This window comes from Hyla sarda, chromosome 5 (assembly GCF_029499605.1).
Source record: "Hyla sarda isolate aHylSar1 chromosome 5, aHylSar1.hap1, whole genome shotgun sequence".
NCBI classification, from domain to species: Eukaryota; Metazoa; Chordata; class Amphibia; order Anura; family Hylidae; genus Hyla; species Hyla sarda.
The window spans coordinates 345302604-345323844 of NC_079193.1; the positions used below are offsets into that span (position 1 = coordinate 345302604).

At 44.5% G+C, this 21241-nt stretch overlaps 2 protein-coding genes across 4 annotated transcripts in view; one reads left to right on the forward strand and one right to left on the reverse strand.

Moving 5' to 3' along the window:
- The window catches only part of NUDCD1 (NudC domain containing 1), a 168364-nt gene extending 163248 nt beyond the window's left edge, over positions 1-5116 (reverse strand). The window contains exon 1 of one of the 2 annotated variants that reach the window (XM_056522603.1): positions 5040-5116. Coding sequence is in view for 1 of the 2 variants with exons in the window: in XM_056522602.1 (XP_056378577.1) it covers positions 4703-4817 (115 nt within the window). In the remaining variant the exon portion in view is untranslated. Of the gene's footprint in view, positions 1-4702; positions 5005-5039 lie in introns of those variants that run through there. The other variant, XM_056522602.1, reaches the window with a different exon arrangement.
- A 33-nt stretch (positions 5117-5149) lies between these two features.
- Positions 5150-20394, forward strand: ENY2 (ENY2 transcription and export complex 2 subunit). 2 transcript variants are annotated; one of them, XM_056522607.1, is made up of 5 exons: positions 5150-5231; positions 6752-6828; positions 17293-17363; positions 19246-19320; positions 20186-20394. In XM_056522607.1, the coding sequence occupies exons 2-5, from the start codon at positions 6761-6763 to the stop codon at positions 20260-20262; spliced, it is 291 nt and encodes a 96-aa protein (XP_056378582.1). In that variant the 5' UTR covers positions 5150-5231; positions 6752-6760; the 3' UTR covers positions 20263-20394. The 2 variants fall into 2 exon arrangements, with proteins under 2 accessions (XP_056378582.1, XP_056378583.1); XM_056522608.1 differs by lacking the exon at positions 5150-5231 and adding an exon at positions 5248-5299.
- Positions 20395-21241: the final 847 nt, after the last annotated feature.

Below are 21241 nucleotides of genomic sequence, written 5' to 3' on the forward strand. Positions count from 1 at the left end.
CACATATGAGGGCAGACAAATGCACTACAGTCCGCTAAAAAAACAAAAAACTTATTTGTGAACAGCAGAAGGACCCAACAGTGCAGCGCCACAAAAATAAGAAAACAGGGATTAAACCCTAATTGCACTCTGTCACAGAGTGTTAGGAATGGTGTGCACTGGTTTTTATACAGTCTACACACAATTCTGAGCAGCAGATGATTTGTGGAGCAAAAAAAATACTGAATTGGGCTGAAAAATGAGTTGATAAGATGGTTCATAAAGTTCAGGCAGCTTGGAGATCTGTATGAGGCAGCTGACAGCTATCTGCCCCTCTCTGCTGCAATGCTCAATAACGTGAATAGGAGGTTTAGCAATCAATGATCCTTCTCAGAGTAACAGCACAGCACTCTGCACTCCTGTCTTTCCCTAATGCTGATGTGACTAGCAGTTGCAGTGTAACGCTGTGGTATGAGCTATTCACACACACGCAGTCCCGTCCTCTCCATCTGAGTGCATAGATGAAATGAAGAGAGGCAAGATGGCCGCCGATTAAATAGGGGCTGTGACATCACAGGGGTCAGTGAACACTGATAGGCTGCATCTCACATGTGGTTCAGGGTCATCTCTAGTCCATACAGTGACAATGATACCCAATTGATATAGTTTTTTTATTTTATTTATAACTACATGCACCAAAATTAGTATGTTTCAAATTGTCCTCTTCTGACCCCCTATAACATTTTTTTTTTTGTTTACGGGGTGGTATGAGGCCTAATGTTTTGTTCTGCGATCAGAATTTTTTTTTTATCAGTACCATGATTGTTTTGATCAGACTTTTTGATCACTATTTATATACTTTATGGTATACAAAGTGACCAAAAATATCCAATTTTGGACTTTTTTACGTGTACGCCATTGACCGTGTGGTTTAATTAACAATATATGTTTACATGTTTGTATGCTGCCAAGCTCCATGAAATAAAAGAAGCTTGATGACCCCGAATGACCTGGTGAGTGCTCCATTTCTTTTTTATCTGTTTGGGACTTGCAGATATATTTTTAGAGTTTGGACATTTACACATGTGGCAATACTAAATATGTTTATTTTTATTATGTTTGTATTTTTTTTTTTTTACGGAATTTGGGAAAAGGGGGGTGATTTGAACTTTAAATAAGGAAGGGGTTAATGTGTGTGTGTTTTTTTTTTTCTTTTTCTCTTTTTTGTCCCCATACAGATTCCATAGAACCACATTGATCTGTGTGCTCTGCGCTCGATTGATAAAGCCTGGTCCTGCCTGTCAGAGCCGCAGCCAGCACAGGATGTGAGGTAAGCCCTCCGGCTACCTCAGCAGTGGATCGCCACCTCACAGTCCTCACATAAACCTGTACGGAGCCCCAGCTGTGCCCGGGAGTGGTGTGTCACGACCCCCGCCCAAAGCAGGGGCCGCCACGTCCTCTCTATATATCTCTATGGAGGAGCAGAAGGTTGCCAAACGGCTACCCCATAGAGACATATGTGATGCGCCTCTCCCGGGGAGAGCCGGGGCTCCGTACAGGAGATCGCAGGGGGCCCCAGCGGTTAGACCCCCGCAATATAAAACTTACGGATAGGGGATATGTTTTTTAGTATGAGACTTTTCCTTTAAAGATCCTGTTTAACCTTGTTTTTCAGATCAAAATACACATTTTTGCAAATAGAGATAATTACTTTTCAAAGATATGATGGGGGAAGATCTGTCAAAACCTGTGTAGAGGACCAAGTGGTAGCAACCAATTAGATTGCTTGTTTTAAAAATGTAAGAAGCAATCTGACTGGTTGCCATGGGCAACTGCACCACTTTTCCACTAGAGAGGTTTTGCTAAATCTTCCCCATATGCTTTTCTTTTTACCTTCCCTTCCATTGTCTAGGTTACAGACCACAGCTCTGCTCTCTAGAAGCAGCAGACAGTGCGGCTGATGACATCACTCCCCCCTCACTCTGTACACAGCAGGAGCCCTGGCCAGCACCTTATCTGTGTGTTTCCATTACTTGTAACAGCTGTCTCTGCCCCATATATATCTGAGCCTCTGTCCTCAGTCTTATTCTCACAGTGTGAGTAGGAGCTCAGGGTTAGGGAAAGACATGTAAGCAAGATAAGAACTACTAAGTGATTGAAGTGAAGTCTGTGAATCTGTCTGTGTATGTAAATAATGCAAAAGCTGGAGGCACCCTAGTTGTGAAAAACTGATATGATCAGTTGGGCTTTGAACACTGGGAACCCCACTGATCACAGAAATGGGGGCCCCTTTTCTTCACGAGTAAATGAAGCAGTAGCAAGTATGAATGACAACCATTTCACTTACCTGGGGTACAGGGGACCTCCAATCCTGTGACTGGTGGGGGTCCCCAGTGATCAGATCAACTAGGCTCCATCCGGTCACCTCTAGGTCTTAAGGTTCAGTACAACTTGGCGACACATCTAGGGCTATATGATGCTCTCCATTAAAGGAATACTCCGGGATATGAAAACTTCCCCTGTGATCTCCCATACAGGGTCCCCGACTCTTAGCCAAAATAGCGCGTTCTGACCACCACATGGCGCGGCAGCCAACATGCCCCCTCAATACATCTCTATGGCAGAATGCAGCGCTCGGGCTCTCCTATTGAGATGTATTGAGGGGGCATGTCAGCCGCCACGGAATGTGTATGGGAGATCGCGGGGGCCCCAGTGGTCGGAACCCCCCCCCCCTATCTGAAACTTATCCCCAGTTTTCATTTCCCAGAGTACTCCTTTAAATCACATGCTACAAATAGAAAACACATTGGGGAGATTTATCAAAACCTGTGCAAAGGAAAAGTTGCCCAGTTGCCCATAGCATCCAATCAGATCCCTTCTTTCATTTTGAAGAGGCCTTGCTAAAAATTAAAGTAAGCTGATTGGTTGCTATGGGCAACTGGGCAACTTTTCCTCTGGACAGGTTTTGATAACGCTGCCCCATTGTGCTTTTCCTGCAACCCAATCCTACAAAAATGACTTGCGCAAAACTTTAATTCAAAAGGGTAACACATTAAAATTAATTTTTGCTATTGCACTCCTTATGGTAAATAAAAAATATTTCTAATATACTTTGTTTAAAAAAAAAAAAAAAAAAAAAAAAAAAGAAGTTTTCTATGTTTTATTTGTGCTTAAAGGGGTTCTCCGGTGCTTACACATCTTATCCCCTATACAAAGGATAGGGGATAAGATGCCTGATCGCGGGAGTCCCGCTGCTGGGGACGCCCGGGATCATGCACGCGGCACCCCGTTTGTAATCAGTCCCCGGAGCGTGTTCTTTCCGGGTCTGATTACGCTCGACCGCAGGGCCGGCGGCGTGTGACGTCACGCCTCCGCCCCGGTGTGACGTCACGCTCCGCCCCTCAATGCAAGCCTACGGGAGGGGGCGTGATAGCTATCACGCCCCCTCCCGTAGGTTTACATGGAGGGGCAGAGCGTGACGTCACACGGCGGCGGAGTCGTGACGTCACACGCCGCCGGCCCTGCGGTCGAGCGTAATCAGACCCGGAACAAACATGCTCCGGGGACTGATTACAAATGGGGTGCCGCGTGCATGATCCCGGGCGTCCCAAGCTGCGGGACTCCCGCGATCAGGCATCTTATCCCCTATCCAAAGGATAGGGGATAAGATGTGTAAGCACCGGAGAACCCCTTTAAAAAAAGCTCAAGAGCACATTTTTCCACCCTTCTTATACACAGACTTAGGACTGAAGCCCAAACACAGAAAGTGCAGCCTGGAGTGCTGAGGGGTGTGTATCCAACATCATCCAATCATAGCTCCTCTCACACTTAAAGGACATCTGCAGCATTACAAACACTTATCCCCTATCCTCAAGATAGGGGATAAGTATTTGATCGCGGGGGTTCCGAACACTGGGGGCCCCGGCGATCTCCTGTACGGGGCCGCGGCTCTCCCGTGCAGGGGGCGTGCCAGCCGCAGCATGACGTTGCGGCCGGCACGCCTCCTCCATACATCTCTATGGGAGAGGCGGGGAGGCAGCATTCGCGCCTTATCGCTCACCATGAGCGCTTGTGGCGGCGCCCCGTTAGGGAGATCGGGGGGTCCCAGCGGTCGGACCCCCCCCCGCGATCAAACACTTATCCCCTATCCTGTGGATAGGGGATAAGTGTCATGCCACTGCAGTTGTCCTTTAACTGCCATATGCCCCCCCCCCCCCCCCCCCCCCCCCAGCACTCCAGGCTGCACTTTCTGTGTTTGGACCTCAATCCCAAGTCTGTGTATAAGATGGGGAAAATATGCTCTTGAGCTTTTTTTTTTTTTAAGCACAAATAAAACATAGAAAAAAAACTGAGTTTTTGTTAACCAAACTATATTAGAAATCTTTTTACCATTAGGAGTGCCATAGCAAAAATTAGTTTTAATAAGAGTGTTCATTTAATGAGTTATCAAGGATTAGAAAGACAAAGCTGCTTTCTTCCAAAAACAGCCCCACCCCCTGTCTTCAGGTTGTGTGTGATATTGCAACTTGGCTCCATTCATGTCAATGGAACTTAGCTGCAATACCATACACAAACTGAGGAGAAGAGTGGCGCTGTTTCTGGAAGAAAACAGCTATGTTTATCTAAACTACACGTTACATACAATGTAACAGACTAACCCCATGGCTTTGATACATGACCATGAACCTGAGATACACACGTGTCATCCCTAGTACACACTCACCATTATCCAGCTCCACACCATAACACGGGAGGGGGTCCAAGGACAATTTGTAGCTCTCAAACTTTGGGTCCAGCAGGAGCCTGTTCACCCTCAGAGAACAATTGGCCGCTGCCATGATAACCCGGGCAAATGCCTATCACTTCTACAACCAACGCTGAAGCACACGGAACCTTTAATTCATGACCACTACTGCCAAAACCGGAAGCGCATTATTTACTGCTGCACCACCGGCAGGAGCATGACGGGATATGTAGTTTTTGTTTATTTATTTATCTATTAGTTTTTTTTTTTATCTATCGAGCTATTTGAATCGTTACCATGTTCAGAAAATACTAACCGGGTATCGATAAATTCTATTAAACGTGCGGTAACACGGCGTTTCTAGCGGCGCTATGGATTGAAACGTAGTTTCTGGTCATGTGACCACAACGACGTAAGAACGCAGCACGCCGCTTTAGAAGTGGTTGCCGAGCAACGGCCCGGGGACTTCCGCTTGACGGATTCCGCTGTGTGTTGAGTGTGAGGCCCGGTGAGGATTCTCGTTAGTTGTGTTGCGGTGATAATAGTAGCACGGCCTGTTGGGGGCGCCACGCTGCCGTGTGTTTTGTTATTCTTTTATGCTTTAAAACACTGAATATGTTTTCTCAGGGGGGGCGGGGGGACTTTTATGTCTCATATCTTTATATAGTTGTGCATGTATAGAAATCTATATGTCTGTGTGTTGTGAACCCTGCATTTAAAGGAAATACACCCCCATTCATGTATTCTATTGCAGTGTTTCCCAACCAGGGTGCCTCCAGCTGTTGCAAAACTACAACTCCCAGCATGCCCGGACAGCCAACGGCTGTCCGGGCATGCTGGGAGTTGTAGTTTTGCAACAGCTGGAGGCACCCTGGTTGGGAAACACTGCAATAGCGACTGTGTCTGATTCCAGAGGGGTATGAAACAATGCATTGTCTATGGGAGCGCAGGAGACGCTGGAGTGCTGTGCTGTACTCTGGTATCTCCGGTGCTCCCATAGACCATACATGTAGTTAGAGATGAGCGAACTTACAGTAAATTCGATTCGTCACGAACTTCTCGGCTCGGCAGTTGATGACTTATCCTGCGTAAATTAGTTCAGCCTTCAGGTGCTCCGGTGGGCTGGAAAAGGTGGATACAGTCCTAGGAAAGAGTCTCCTAGGACTGTATCCACCTTTTCCAGCCCACCGGAAAGCTGAACTAATTTATGCAGGAAAAGTCATCAACTGCCGAGCCGAGAAGTTCGTGACGAATCGAATTTACTGTAAGTTCGCACATCTCTACATGTAGTATGTGCTGACCCACTGCTTCATGCAGTGAGGGAAGTCGGGCTCCGCTATGGAGATCATGGGGGGATCCCAGAGGCTGGATGACTGTGCTTCTGCTTGGACAAAGCCACAAATTTATAAGCCATGATTTCTGTAAAAGGAAATAACATTTTCTTATGAAAGTAAATTAGATAGTCTAAAGGGGTACTCCAGACTTTAAGGGGTATCACTAAAGGAGTAGTAGTGGTCGGTGTATCCTAGTCTTGTAAACTATATGTGCCCACCAAACCTGCAAGCAGTCAGCAGGAGTGAGAGAGAGAATCAGAAGCCGGCTATAGGAGAGCGCCCTGCACTGCCATCGGTGCTGGGGGCGCACCCATATGTGGGGGTGGGGATATGAGGTCGAGAAAGTCATTATTAGAAAGGTTTAAAGGGGTATTCCAGACTTAAAGGGGTATCCCTCCCCACCCTGTGCCGGGCACTGTTTCCGAGACGGAGACGTTTCACGTCTATGGGAGGGGATAAGATGTCCAAGGCCGGGATACCCCTTCAATGTTTTTCCCGGATGTCCCACATTGTATCAGATGCCTCAGGGGTCATGCATTAAACCCAAACTGGGACCTCTTTTCCAGATTACATGTAGTTCTTCCACAGTTGTGAAGCTTCAGCTTTCAATTTTTCATTTCTAATAAGTTTTCATAAATGTATAATTAAATGAAATTTTGTTTGTGTGACTATATATATCTTTTTTTCCCTCCAGGTCTTCACCATGAATAAAGATGCTCAGATGAGAGCTGTGATCAACCAAAAACTTATCGAAACTGGGGAGAGGGAGCGGTAAGCTAATGAGACACATACTGATTAGGAGAATGAGTTGGGAGAAGTGCACGGCATTGCTGTTCGCTCCCCCTGGCCCGTAGCAATCTTTGTCTCACTATAGACTTATAATGGATCAGCAACAAGCAGAGTTCCCGCACACTTCTCCTGACTTGTTCTCCTGATCTGTGCCTTTCGATCTTCTTTGTTCCTTAAAGGGGTATTCCGGGCAAAAATATTTTATCCCCTATCCAAAGGTTAGGGGATAAGGTGTCTGATCGCGGGGCCCGCTGCTGAGACCCCCGGCCATCTCCCTATAGCACCTGCATTCTATGCGGGTGCTGAATCTCCAGTTTCGGAAACCTCCAGGTTTCCGGGACTGGGGACGTGACGTCACGCCACGCCCCCTCCATTCATGTCTACGAAGACATAGACCTGAATGGAGAAGGCGTAGCGTGACATCACGTCCCCAGTCCCGGCAACCCAGAGGTTTCCGAAACTAGAGACGCAGTCCCCGCACAGAATGCGGGTGCTGCAGGGAGATCGCGGGGGGTCCCCCGCGATCAGACACCTTATCCCCTAACCTTTGGATATGAGATAAAATATTTTTGCCCGGAATATCCCTTTAATCACTGTGTATAAGAGTAGGGTTACATGTAAAGGATCTCATGCAGAGCCATAGTGTGCCTACAGCTGTTGCCACCCTGTCCCGCTAGCAGTGGCAATCTTCCGCTCCAAGCAGCCACACAGGGCCCTGCGAGTCGCCGCGCGCATGCGCAGTGCACTCACTCTGTGATGTCTGATCTGCGATGTCTGAGTACACTGCAGGGGGCGCGGTGGGGTTGGAAACAGCTGGAGGCACACTATGGGTCGGGTCACCGGCAGATTTTACGCTGCAGGTCCGTTACATGTGACCCTACCCTAATAAAGAAAGTGTATGCAAATACCACTTAAGAGTCATAGAGGTGGTGCAGCTTTAAAAGAGCCTTTGTGGTCTGTCCCTAAGAACCCTGTGGCCTGACTGACATCGCTTAAGGTGAGATATAACCCAGGGTGTACCAGCCTGAGCTTCATCTGTGCGCTGTGCATGCTCTGGGTGCTGCTGAAGCTGCTTTTAATGACCTTTCCCAGCCTGCGATATCTCAATAGACAAAAAAAAAGAATATAAGGATCCAGCACCAGGCCTATGACTTTTCAGCATCATTTTGCATACACTGTGTATTGGTTCCTTATACATGAACCTGAGATACAGGTAATAAACTGTGCACAACATCCTGTTTGGCAATTTTTTGGACTCCCATCCACAAACCGGTGCAGGTCAGACAGGGGCCCTTGACTACAAGATAAGTGCAGGTCTCATTGCTTGTACCCATACCTTTCAGACATTTATGGCCTATCCTGTGAATCTAAAAATATACCAGTAGTTGGTGAATAGTAGACCTTACTCCATTCATATATATACACGTAGTGGGGGGGGGGGGGATATGAGGTCGAGAAAGTCCTTATTAGAAAGGTTAAAGGGGTATTCCAGACTTAAAGTGGTTGAATTATTTATTTATTCACAACAATATATTAGTAAAGGTGGTTCAAGACAAATAATGTACACATGAACACTAGCATAACATGTATAGTACCAAGAACAACTCATATAGGGATAAGACTAGATGTCCCCATATCTGGAAGGCCTGCCTGCCTGTCAGTACTGTAGGTCCCCTGTCCTAGTGATCTGGGCCTGCACCGAAACCTTCTAGTAGATCCTAGACTAGGTAGGGGGATACAGATATTAGATATGGTATACATGTATAATTAAAGGGGGTATTACTACAGGGGCTGTAAAGTTAGTGTAGTTCCTAATATAGTGTCTGTACCTGTGTGTGATGGTTTTCTCACAATTCTTCTGTGAGTTTCACTCCAATATTTATGGTTAACCGCATACAAAATGACTGTTGTCTCACTAGTCAGCTGATGACAGGGAGCCTGTCTGCTTCAATGGGTGGAGGGATCGCTTGGTGGGAGAGAGATCAATCTGCAACTAATGCAACAACTGTAGGCACCCTGATTGAAAACCACACTGATTTGAATGGATGCAGCTCATTTTTGTTTCAATGGGTGGGGTGGCTGATGTGTCTCCCACACATCAGCCACCCCACCCATTGAAACAAAAAATGGAATTATGGGATTTGTAGTAAAAAAATAAAAAATCAAACAGAAAAATACCAGTTAACAAAAAGCTAGCCACAGTGTTATGGTAATCTCACCACATAGGCATTTATCCCCTAGACAAGCGCAGATCCTTCCTAAGCATGTCCATTACTGTCTGCCAGGTACATACTAAAATCACCTTATGGTGGAGAACCCCTTTAACTGCAGCATGGAATAGCCTCGAAGATTAATCTGTGCAGTTGTATTGATACCCCACTAATTAGGGGTTATTCCTTGCTGCAGTTAATTATACATGTATACCATATCTAGTATCTGTATCCCCTACCTAGTCAAAGATCTACTAGGAGGTTCCGGTGTAGGCCCTGGTCACTAAGACAGGGAACCTACAGTACTGGCAGGCAGGCATTCCAGATAGGGAGAAGACTAGATGTCCCCATCTGAGTTGTTCTTGGTACTATACATTAGGGATCGACCAATACTAATTTTTTTTTAGAGCCGATACTGATAACCTGTGAACTTTCAGGCTGATAGCCGATAACTTATACCAATATTCCGTGCATTTTAATTCCCCACCCCACCCCCAAATATCCTTGGTAAAATGAGGGTGCGTGTGTGTGTGTGTGTGTATACCCTGATAAACTGTCTCTGGCCCCGCAGAAGCCGCTGTAGATCAATAATTTAAAGCGGGCGCTTTAAATCAATGAACTGCAGCGGCTTTTGCGGGGCCAGAGACATCCGCCGCCACCCGCTTCTCTCCCCCTGCCTGTCCGGAGTCCAACCACCGCCGCTGCCCGATTGCCTCCCCCTGCCTATCCTCTGGCCAGAGACCGCCGCCCCATTGCCTCCTCCATCCCCGGTTTTACAATTACCTGTTCCCGGGGTCCGCGCTACTTCTTGTTCCAGCGGCGTCCTGAGCTGTCACTGTGTGCCGGGCCACTGACAGTGACGTCGCGTTGAGGTCGTCATTGGGCAGCGCACAGCAACAGCGCAGGACGCCGCAGGAGCTAGAAGTAGCGCGGACCCCGGGAACGGGTAATTGTAAAACCGGGGATGGGGGAGGCAATGGGGAAGCGGCGGCGGTCTTTGGCCAGAGGATAGGGAGGGGGAGGCAATCGGGCAGTGACGGTGGTTGGACTCAGGACCCCAGGACAGGCAGGGGAAGAGCATCGGGCGGTGGTCTCTGGCCCCTCAAAAGCCGCTGCAGTTCATTGATTTAAAGCGCCCGCATTATCTGCAAGGTAATTGCCGATAACTTAGAAAATTGTGAATATCGGACGATAAGATCGGCCAGTAGTATCAACAACCTTTAGGGGTGGCCCCCCAAGGGTTAACCCTAAACTAGAAACCCCCCCTAAAACTTAATACTTTATTAGTGTCTATTAAAACAAAGTATCCCTTGTGAATGTGTGTTTAAAAACACAGCCAAGTGTGTGAGTTTGGTTTTAAGATGCACCCATAAGGTATACAATCTTTGTACTCTATGGTTTATCCAGTGGGTGCATCTAATTCTCCTGAAATGACCACTACTGGCTGCTAGTTAAAACTGTCACCGATAGCCCTCCACAACCCGACGTTTCGTCAGCTCACACTGACTTAGTCATGGGAGGGAGGCTAATGGCTCTGTGATCGTATCTCCTCCCTTATATGTGCTCTGTTTGTAAGCGCATCCCTGTGCGCGTCATTTTGTGGCCAATAGCATTCCCCATATTATCTCTGATATGTCTTCGGCCAAACCGATAATCGGTCAATCCCTACTATATATGTTATTGTTCATGTGTACATTTTCTGTCTTGAACCACCTTTACTAATATATTGTTGTGAATATAAATAATTAAATTGTAATATATTGTCCTTGATTTATTATTATTTTTTTGCCTGTAGTTTAGGTAGGAAGACTGTGCAATTCCAGGTACTCTGCTAGTAGGTCATAAATGCCTCCAATGCAAATAGCCCTGTAAGCTATATCTGTATAGTCTTGGCTACGCTTTGGGTTGTTGCCTTGGAGAAAAATGAGTTGCAGTTCTCTTGCAGACTGCAGCAGGTTTTCTTCCAGAAGTCTCTCCATATTATGATACTTTTTTATTTTTTTAAAGAACTTCTACGTTCACAAGCCATTTAGGGCTTAGAGAAACCTCACCTGACGCCACCTTACCATGGGGGTTGTGTAGTGTTTGCTTACATCAGACTTGGCCTCATCAGACCGTTAAACCTTTTTCTGCTTGATGGGATGGTTTCTAATCGGTAAAATCGAAAACCTTTCCCAGCGTTCTTGTAGGTGCAGTAACCGATAGTATAACGTAAGAGAGGACTGTCCCCCATCACTGCACATATTTGGCATGCCTTCCTTTCAGCGTCTGGAAATCTTAATGCTATGTGAATATATGTCACTTTGACGTTACTTGTTGTGATTTACATGGCTTCAAAGGATTTATGTCGCCTTTTTGTAGGGTGTGAAAAATATTTGATTTTTCTTATCTCTGTGGAACAACTGGAAAACTGACAATTGGTATTATTCCTTATAATAACGGGTGTAGTCTACTTAAGTTCATGTGTAAAAGTTTAGCTATCTTTAACCTTTTTAAAAAAGGTTATTTTTAAAATTAGCCAAAGGTTCTAATCTATAACACAGTAGAAAATGTCTTCTAGATTCCTACCTGTCGGAGGAAGCTCTGTGTTGATTCTGTATGAGAAGCCTTTATAATCCTTAGAATAGAGCAGTGTTTCCCAACCAGGTTGCCTCCAGCTGTTGCAAAACTACAACTCCCAGCATGCCCGGACAGCCGTTGGCTGTCCGGGCATGCTGAGAGTTGTAGTTTTGCAACAGCTGGAGGCACCCTGGTTGGGAAACACTGGAATAGAGAATGTGTCTGATTCCAGAGAGGGGTATGATACAATGCATTGTCTATGGGAGTGCAGGAGACGCTGGAGTGCTGTGCTGTACTCTGGGATCTCCTGTGCTCCCATAGACCATACATGTAGTATGTGCTGACCCACCGCTTCATGCAGTGAGGAAAGTCGGGCTCCGCTATGGAGATCATGGGGGGGATTCCAGAGGCCGGGTGATGTAAATTCAGACACATATCCCCCTTCCTGTGGACTACCACTTTAAAATGGTTGTCCTGTTCTTTAATATTGATGGCTTAAAGTTGGGTAAGTGGTTATCTGACTCTCAGTACCCCTTAGGCTAGGTTCAGACTACTGAAATTCCGCCTGCTATTCCTCTTTGAAATTGCAGGCGGAAATTCCGCTTGCTAAAATGTATAGTGTAGTGAATGGGTTTCCGTTCACAAATTCACACTTCGGAATTTGTGAACGGAAAATCCGCTTGGAAATTTCCGCCTGAGAAATGGGGTTGCTTTTTCTTCAGGCGGAAATACTCGCAGAACACATTGCAGTCTATTGGAGACTGCAGTGTCCGCGTGGTCCTAGCGCCGACTAATTCAGTCAGCGTTGGCCGCACTCGGAATCTCCGGGCGGAAATTTTCTGCCTGGAGATTCTGTAGTCTGAACCTAACCTTAAAGGCAGCTGTTTGGAGGGGCCTGGACTTCTCCCTTTTTGTTTACCAGCTCATTTGTTTTACCTGGTAACAGGGCCGGATTAAAAGCCTCATGGGCCTGATCCTGAAGATTTTGGTGGGCCTAAAGTTGACACGACACAACAGCTGGGTTGCGGCTATTTGTGGGTTGTTGTGCGATGACATTTATTTAAATTATGTGCAAACAGCATGATACACAGTGTGACTTAGGTAGGTATTTAATTAGGTTGTTGGCTAGGTAGGTAGCTAGGTAGGTTGTAATCTTGCTGGGTAAGTAGTTACGTAAGTAGCTAGCCAGGTATGTAGGTAGGTAGCTAGGTTGCTAGCTAGCTATGATCCCTATCAGGGACATTTTTACACATTGGTAAGTTCAGTGCAAGACTGTGTAGAGGAAGAGTGGTGCTTCTTGCCTTTTGAAAAAATGAAAGAAGCAATCTGATTGGTTACTATGGGCAACTGCACCACTCTACCTCTTCACAAGTTTTAACAAATCTTTCCCAGAATGTTGTTAAATGGGTTTTATACCCATTCAAGATGCATGTAAAAATGTCTGCCTCTTGATCAGTGATAATGATTGGCAATGTTCAAGAACATGTGTTTTCTATAAACAACACACACACATTTTTACATGCATGCTGCAAAACTATTAAATTATGATGTTTCTGATCCTGCCTGGTGAACAGTGTAAACGAAAACATTCCAAATGCCAAACTTGCTGATTTTTGGGTCACGCCATGTCCCCAAAAAATACTGAAAATAATCAAGCGTATGATCAAATGTACCCGTCAGATCCAACAAAAGACATTTTTTTTTTAATATATCACTCAGTACCTAATCCTGACCATGCACATCTAATTTTTATGTGTCTAGCACCTTTATTTTATTTTTTTTATTACACTTTTAATTTAGCTCACTAGTCTGAATTCCTCTCAAAGGGAGGGGGCGTGGCCTCACTGTGCAGGTCTCCGCCCCCTCCCTCAGTATGCTGTCTGCTCACATCTCCCCTAGCATTAGCAAAACTACAACTCCCAGCTTGTCCTCACTGACAGTAGCGGGACACAAGATGACAGTGGGAGGATTTTTCCTCCAGCTCTGAGCCCTGCACTCACAGCTGTCAATCAAGGAAGTGTGTCCATGACATAGGTGATGACACATGGACACAGCAGGACTAGTATGTGTCAAAGCAGGCAGGGGGGGGGGGGCAGTTGTTTGACTGGCTTTTTCAGCATGAAATACTGAAAATGTTCTAATGAAAGCAATTGCAAAACCTATTGCTTTACAACATATCAAAAGTTTTTGTATCTGACAGTGCCCAATTAAAAACTACAGTGCATGGCGCAATAAATACACCAAAATAAACACAAAAAATACATGCAAAAAATAGTTATAGAGGTCAGAACATGGCATTGAACAATTTATTTTTATATTTTTTTTTTTTACCTTAAAAAACTAAATTATCCATGTTTGTTAATTTTTATTAAATTATTGCCCCATAAAATTGGGCCGTTTCATATTATTTTTATTTTGCCATACATATTTTTTTTCTGGCTCTGTAATACATTTTATGACAAAATAATAGTGTGGCAATAAATAGTACAACTTGTCCCACCAAAAAAATAAAATATGCTCTAATACAATAAAAAAAAAATTAAATGCTGGGTCATAAATGGGTTAACACCAGAAAAAACTGTTCACATCCATTTATAAATGTCTCGTATTGTGGCCCCGCCATAAACATGATATGGCGGCGGAGCATAGAAGCATGGAAATCACACCTAGCTTCCCTCTTAGCTTTTCCATGCTTCTAAATGGCATATATTTTTTTAAATCTTTTTATTCGTTTATAATAGCTGATCTTTTATAAGCATATATGCCATTCAGGAGCTTGGAAAAGCTAGGTGAGAAATTGTTGCCTAGCTTCTCCATGCTCCTGAATGACATATCTGTTAATAACAGCTGATCTTTTATAAGCAGATGTGCCATTTAGAAGCATGGAGGTATATCTGCCTAAAGGCATACTGTATGTTTATAATTGATGATTGATTATAGGTTATAATAGATCAGCTATTACAAACACATGTCTTTAAGCAGAAATGCCATTCAGGATCATAGAAAAGCTAGGTGACAATTTTTCACCTAGGTTTTCCAAGTTTATGAATGGCATAAATATTTATAATAAAATTATATTTTATAAGCAGATATGCCATTTAGGAGCTTGGAAATGCTAGTTGAGAAATTGTCACCTAGCTTTTCCATGCTTTTAAATGGCAGCTTGTTGATAACAGCTGAGACCATACATTCTTTTAGTAATAATAGATCAGCTATTATAAACAGAGATGCCATTCAGAAGCATGGAAAAGCTAGGTTACATTTTTTTAACCTAGCTTTTCCAAGCTCCTGAATGGCCTATCTGCTTATAGGCATATGTTTATGATAGCTGATCTATTATAACTTATAATAAATCAGCAATTATAAACATATGCCTATAAGCAGATAGGTCATTCAGGAGCATGGAAAAGCTAGATGAAAAATAATCACCTATCTTTTCCATGTTCCTGAATGCCGGTATGTTCACAGCTGAGCCCATGCTGAGTTAACTCTCTAGGAGCTTTTCCGACAGTATCTTCTGTCACAGAAGCGCCACTTCTGGACTCACCCCGATATCCCAATCACAACTTAAAATTACGTGCGCAGCAGCAGCCGCCGCCGCCGCCTTCTAATTTACTACAGGGAAGGAGTCTGTACGACCCGTGCAGTACGGAACGACGTGCTGTGGCGCTGCGCACAGCGGCGTGTCACATGAACTGTCACCTGGTTGTAAGTTCTGTAAAGGGCCGGCCTGCAAGATCTCTTCTTGTTTGGGGGTGCAGGATGGGCGCTGGGGGCGGCCTATGTAGGGCTGGCTCTGGGCCTATTTTCACGTAGGGGCCTAGAGCTGGAGGTCCATCCGCCCCTACATTAATCCGGCCCTGTCCGGTAATACAGTTTACTGCAGATGCTTCCTATGCAAGTGAATGGAACTAAGCTGTAAAGCCAAGCTCAGCCACTACTGACAGTATGGAACTCTGCCCAGTAAACAATAAAGGGGTCGGCAGGGCCCCCTAAACAAATGACTAGCAAGGCTGCTCTGGTTGGACTCCTATCAATATAATACAAGGGATGTTCAAAAAGTGTCCCCTTTTTTATATTTGTTTGGAAACTGAAGGCGGGAGGAGTAGTAATTGGTTGTGTTCTAGCGTGTCATGTGACCTGCATCGCAAAGGAAGAAGGTGACTGTAGGAAAAGTGATGTAATTTGTTTTGAACTCTATTTGAAAAGAAGTGCCGAAACTTTTTGAATGTTTCTTGTATTCATGAATAGCGTTGAGCGCGAATATTCACATTTCAATTTTTTCTATTCGAAATTACGAATATTCGTTATTTTTTATATTTGCATGTGCACATATTCCTTCTTTTCACTTGTGGGCAATTAGAATGATGCAAATACACTTGTCAGAGGTTATCAGCAACATCCCTAGCAGCCAATAGTAAAGTTGCCCACCCCCCCTCACTGTTTTCTTCCTCGAATATGCGAATATAACGAATATGTTAAATTTGCGAATATAGGATGAATATTCATCTAGATATTCGCAAAATATTGCGAATTTGAATATGGCCAATGCCGCTCATCACTATTCATGAATAGGCCATCATTTTTAAAGAACCAAATAACACCCTTTAAAGGGGTATTCCAGCTTTATACATCTTATCCTCTATCCAAAGGACAGGGGATAAGATGTATGATCGCAGGGGTCCGGGGACTGCACCAAGAATCTGGGGGTCGGGGGGCTGCACAAGGAATGCCAGGGGCTGCACCAAGTTCGCAGGGGTCCCCAGCAGCAGGACCCCTGCGATCATACATTTCATCCTTTGGATAAGGAATAAGGTGTATGAAGCCAGAATACCCCTTTAACAATCCTTAGCAGTAGGTCAGCACCAACTTTAATGTTAAAGGATATATCCAGATACCGTATTTTTCGCCCTATAGGACGCACCGGCATATAAGACGCACCCAATTTTAAAGGTGCAAAATCTAGAGAAAAAAGATTCTGCACCCAACAGTGATCTTCAATCTGCGGACCTCCAGATGTTGCAAAACTAAATCTCCCAGCATGCCCAGACAGCCGTTGGCTGTCCGGGCATGCTGGAAGTTGTAATTTTGTAACATCTGGAGGTCTGCAGGTTGAAGACCACTGGATAGGATGTAATACTGACGTGTCCCCGCCGCTCCGGACCCGTCACCGCTGCCCTGGATGTCGCTCAATCGCTGTCGCCGTGTCCCCAACGCTCCGGACATCTTCTTCCCTGGGATCCACGCTCTCCGTCGCCGTCATCACATGCGCGACGACTTGATGACGTTGAAGAAGAGCGCCGCCATGCAGGGGATCCCGGCACGGAGCAGACACCAAGGAGGCAGGTAAGGTCCCTCCCGGTGTCCTGTAAGCTGTTGGGGACGCCGCGATTTCACCCCGGTGGTCCCGAACAGCCCGACTTTTGTTTCAGATGCGGCGGTCAGCTTTCGGTCAGCTTTCGGCGATCGGTGATGTCCTGCATTAGCCGCGGGTCCCGGCCGTGGATGGCCACAGGGACTGACCCGATAGGGGTATATTCGCCGTAAAAGACGCACAGACTCTCTATCTATAGAATAGAAATGTGAGATCAGATGACATTGGTTGACTACAAACCATATAGTAAATAATATGGAACATGTTTCATCTTATGATTTTTTTTTTCTCTTCTGTTTAAAGCCTTAAAGACCTTTTGAGAGCAAAACTCATTGAGTGCGGATGGAGAGACCAGCTGAAGGCTCACTGCAAAGGTATTTACTCCTACCTAGATGAACTGAAAGGTGGGCCAGCGCTTATTCGGCTGAAGGCTAGCTCTCTTCGGCTGAGCGTGCATGTTTTCTGCTGCAGCCTGGTTTATATTCCTGTGGGAGGACAATATTGCAAAAGTTATCATGACCTTAAAGCCCATAGCAGTATTGCTAATGTATTTAGAAGTGAGAATCAATCAATCATGAAATTATTTTCTCTATATTTGTACTGTATTTTATTTAATGACTTTATAAAGCAGCAGCATATTGGACAGCGCTGTCAGCAATTATCACCGATCCCGCTCCTCACAATCTAAATTCTATAATTAACCCATTGGTATAGTTTTGCACCCTTCTCTTTATTCACCAGTTCTTCCCTTGAGCCCTTGGTACCATTGTAACTTTTATATCAACCGGGTTTTCAAATGAATACAAAAAACACCATTGTATTAGACTCCCCAAGAGCCCAGGTGTATACTGTTAGCACTTTACAATGGCTAAGCCCAATATACCATCACTCAGGGTTGTTTTGTATCACTCTATAGTGTGTGTAGTTTACTGCTGTCAAAGGGTTAGTGCAACATTCTGCATATACTGCACTGGGATCCATCAGCGGGTATCATTTGGGTTGTAATAAAGCTCACACGCACACTTGCTGCAATGGCAAGGATTGGTAATGCCTGCAATCTCAGCTGTTTAGCCCCTTAAAGGGGTACTCCGGCGCTAAGACATCTTATCCCCCGTGATCTTGCACACAGTACCCCGTTACAGTTGGTCCCCGGAGCGTGTTCGCTCCAGGTCTGTATACTGGCGATCACGGGGCCGGAGCATTGTGACGTCACGGCTCCGCCCCCATGTGATGTCATGCTCCACCCCCTCAATGCAAGCCGTAAGATCACGGGGGGGGGGGGGGGGGGGGGGGGGTCCCCAGCGGCGGAACCCCTGCGATCAGGCATCTTATCCCCTATCCTTTGGATAGGGTATAAGATGTCTTAGCGCCGGAGAACCCCTTTAAATACTGTGATCAATTGCAACCATGGCATGTAAGTAGTTACACTAAGGGAAGAGGCTCCAAAAATACCAGAATGACAGTTTTTTTATTTTATTTTATTTTTTTCCCCCCTACTCTTTGATATTGATAATTCATGAATTATAGTTTCTGGAATATGAAGTCCAAAATAGGTTGTGCCCTTTAAAGGGGTAAACTACAAGATAGAGGTTTAACTAGCTGACTATGGGGGGTCTTACCACTGGGACCCCACCGATCACCCCACCCGAGTGAATTTTGCGGCAGCGGACATGCTTGGCCACTCTATTCACATGCTGTGAAACTTCGTCTCATCACCTATGGTTGTCTCCTCGTGTAAATACTTAGAGGGAGATTCATCAAAACGTGTGCAGAGGAAAAGTCAACCAGTTGCCCATAGCAACCAATCAACTTTCTTCTTTTTTTTTTTTTTTTTTTTCTTTAAAAAGGCCTCTGAAAAATCTGGCTGCTATGGGTAACTGGTCAACTTTTCCTCAGCGCAGCTCTTGATGAATCTCCCCCACAATTACTATAAATAAAAAATCTTTTGTAATGATAAAAATATAATTTGGAGGATCTGCAGATTGCTCCATGCAAATTCAATGACAATTTGATCTGGCTAATAAATCTTCCACCATGTCTTTGTGAACAACCCCCCCCCCGGACCATGTGAATAAGAGCGCAAATTCATCGCTGTAAATGTGAACACGTTGGGCCAGATTTACTTTTGCAAATGCCGGGACCTTAGTACTGCGAGGTAATAGTGCAAGATACTAATGTAAACTTGTGTTTCAGGCAGCACAGTCACAGCAATAATAAACTCTTCTGTACAATCTGTTCTTTCTGTTTGTGTTACAGATGTGATAAATGAGAAGGGACTCGAACACGTCACCGTCGACGATCTGGTTTCAGAAATTACTCCAAAAGGCAGAGGTGAGCTCCATTATAGGCCTGTTCTATTATATGGATAAGACATGGGTCCATTGTCTTGCAGGAAATAAAGTTTAAGTACTAGACCAATGAAACTGAATGAGTGCAACATTGTTGTAGTGCGTTGCTTATCTAGTTTATCATGGGGCTTTTGATAACCGTAATGGTCAAATTAATGATTGTTACCTGTATGGCCACCTATCCCATAGCACCAAACATACATACATAGGCTAAAATCACCCAATTTTTTAAAGATGCATAAAAAAAATGTTATAATACTTTAGCATTTTCAAGTCCTATAAGCCAAAAAAAAAACATACCCAGAGAAGGATGTGCTGTTTATAAAACAAAGCAAAAAAAATTAAATACTTCTGGAGTTAGTCATGCCATGTTGGCATCAGTCATCCATGGGCTGAGTTGTATCTGTTTAAAGGGGTTGTCCAACAAAAAATGTGGTGGGGGGAATCGGGGCAGGTGAGTATATTATGCCCTGAGCCCAGACACAAACACAGGAGGGTATTTATCATCAGTGTGCCTGGCAAAAATGTGTAGAAATAATACAATAATACATCAGTTAGGGGATGCTCTGGAGTCACTTAACACTGTACAGGGAAATTGATGACAGTTACATATGGGACTTGTTGTCTTGCTCTCACTTGCAACACCCTCCTCATCCCCCCCCCCCCCCCATCCCCTGAAATTGGCTGTCTGGGCATGCTGGGAGTGGTAGTTTAGCAACAGCTGAAGACACCCTGGTTGAGAAACGCTGCTCTAACCCTTATAGCTGTAACTGTCATAGACAGACATGATGTATTCGCTATGTCCTTGGCAATGAAAGGCAGTAAACTTATTGTTTTTCTCTTTCCAGCCCTGGTGCCTGACAGTGTGAAGAAGGAGCTGTTACAGAGGATAAGGGCTTTCCTTGCGCAGCATGCCAGTCTTTAACTTCATTTGCCTATATTTTTTTATTATTTGATACGTGTCTATTGCACAATTCGTTCTCCATTTTCAAGTTGTTTTTTATTACATAATTTGTAGCGTGTTTTAACCAAATAAAATCATGCCAAATGAATGTGCTCCTTTTTTTTCCACGTTTTGTTAATATAAAAGTTCTAAGAGCCTTTCATACATGTATAAACCTTGTAATGGAATGTTGGTCTTCAAAATACCAAAAATCCTAGCATCTAGCATGGGCAAGTCTTGACTTAGGCTGGGTTCACATATTTCCTGCGGCCAGGTCAATGAACCCAGCCTAAACTCTCCGCAACTGATTACAAAAGTGCGTCAGTTGTTTAGGATCCGGAATTCATTAATTATGCATGTTGGACGGGGAACACATTAAGAAGCGTTCCCCCATTTGGCACCCATGCAGCGTGCTTAATTGTCCTGAATACAACTTGAGACTCCAGATGAATGTGAACTGTCGCTTTTAAATGAATGGGATCAGTTCTACAATCTGTTTCCTTCTGGTGCTTTTTCTACAGCAGCGGAGAAAACGCCACCAAACCACACACATATGCCTAAAAGATGTGATCGTATCTATTCACATTAAAGGGGTATTCCAGGAAAAACCTTATTTTTTATTTTATTTTTATTTTTTTATCAACTGGCTCCAGAAAGTTAAACAGATTTGTAATTTACTTCTATTAAAAAATCTTAATCCTTTCAATAATTATCAGCTGCTGAAGTTGAGTTGTTGTTTTCTGTCTGGCAAAAGTGCTCTCTGCTGACATCTCTGCTTGTCTCGGGAACTGCACAGAGCAGAAGAGGTTTGCTATGGGGATGTGCTTCTAATCTGGGCAGTTCCCGAGACACATGTCATCAGAGAGCACTTAGACAGAAAAGAACAATTCAACAACTTCAGCATCTGATAAGTACTGAAAGGATTAAGATTTTTTTAAATAGAAATAATTTACAAATCTGT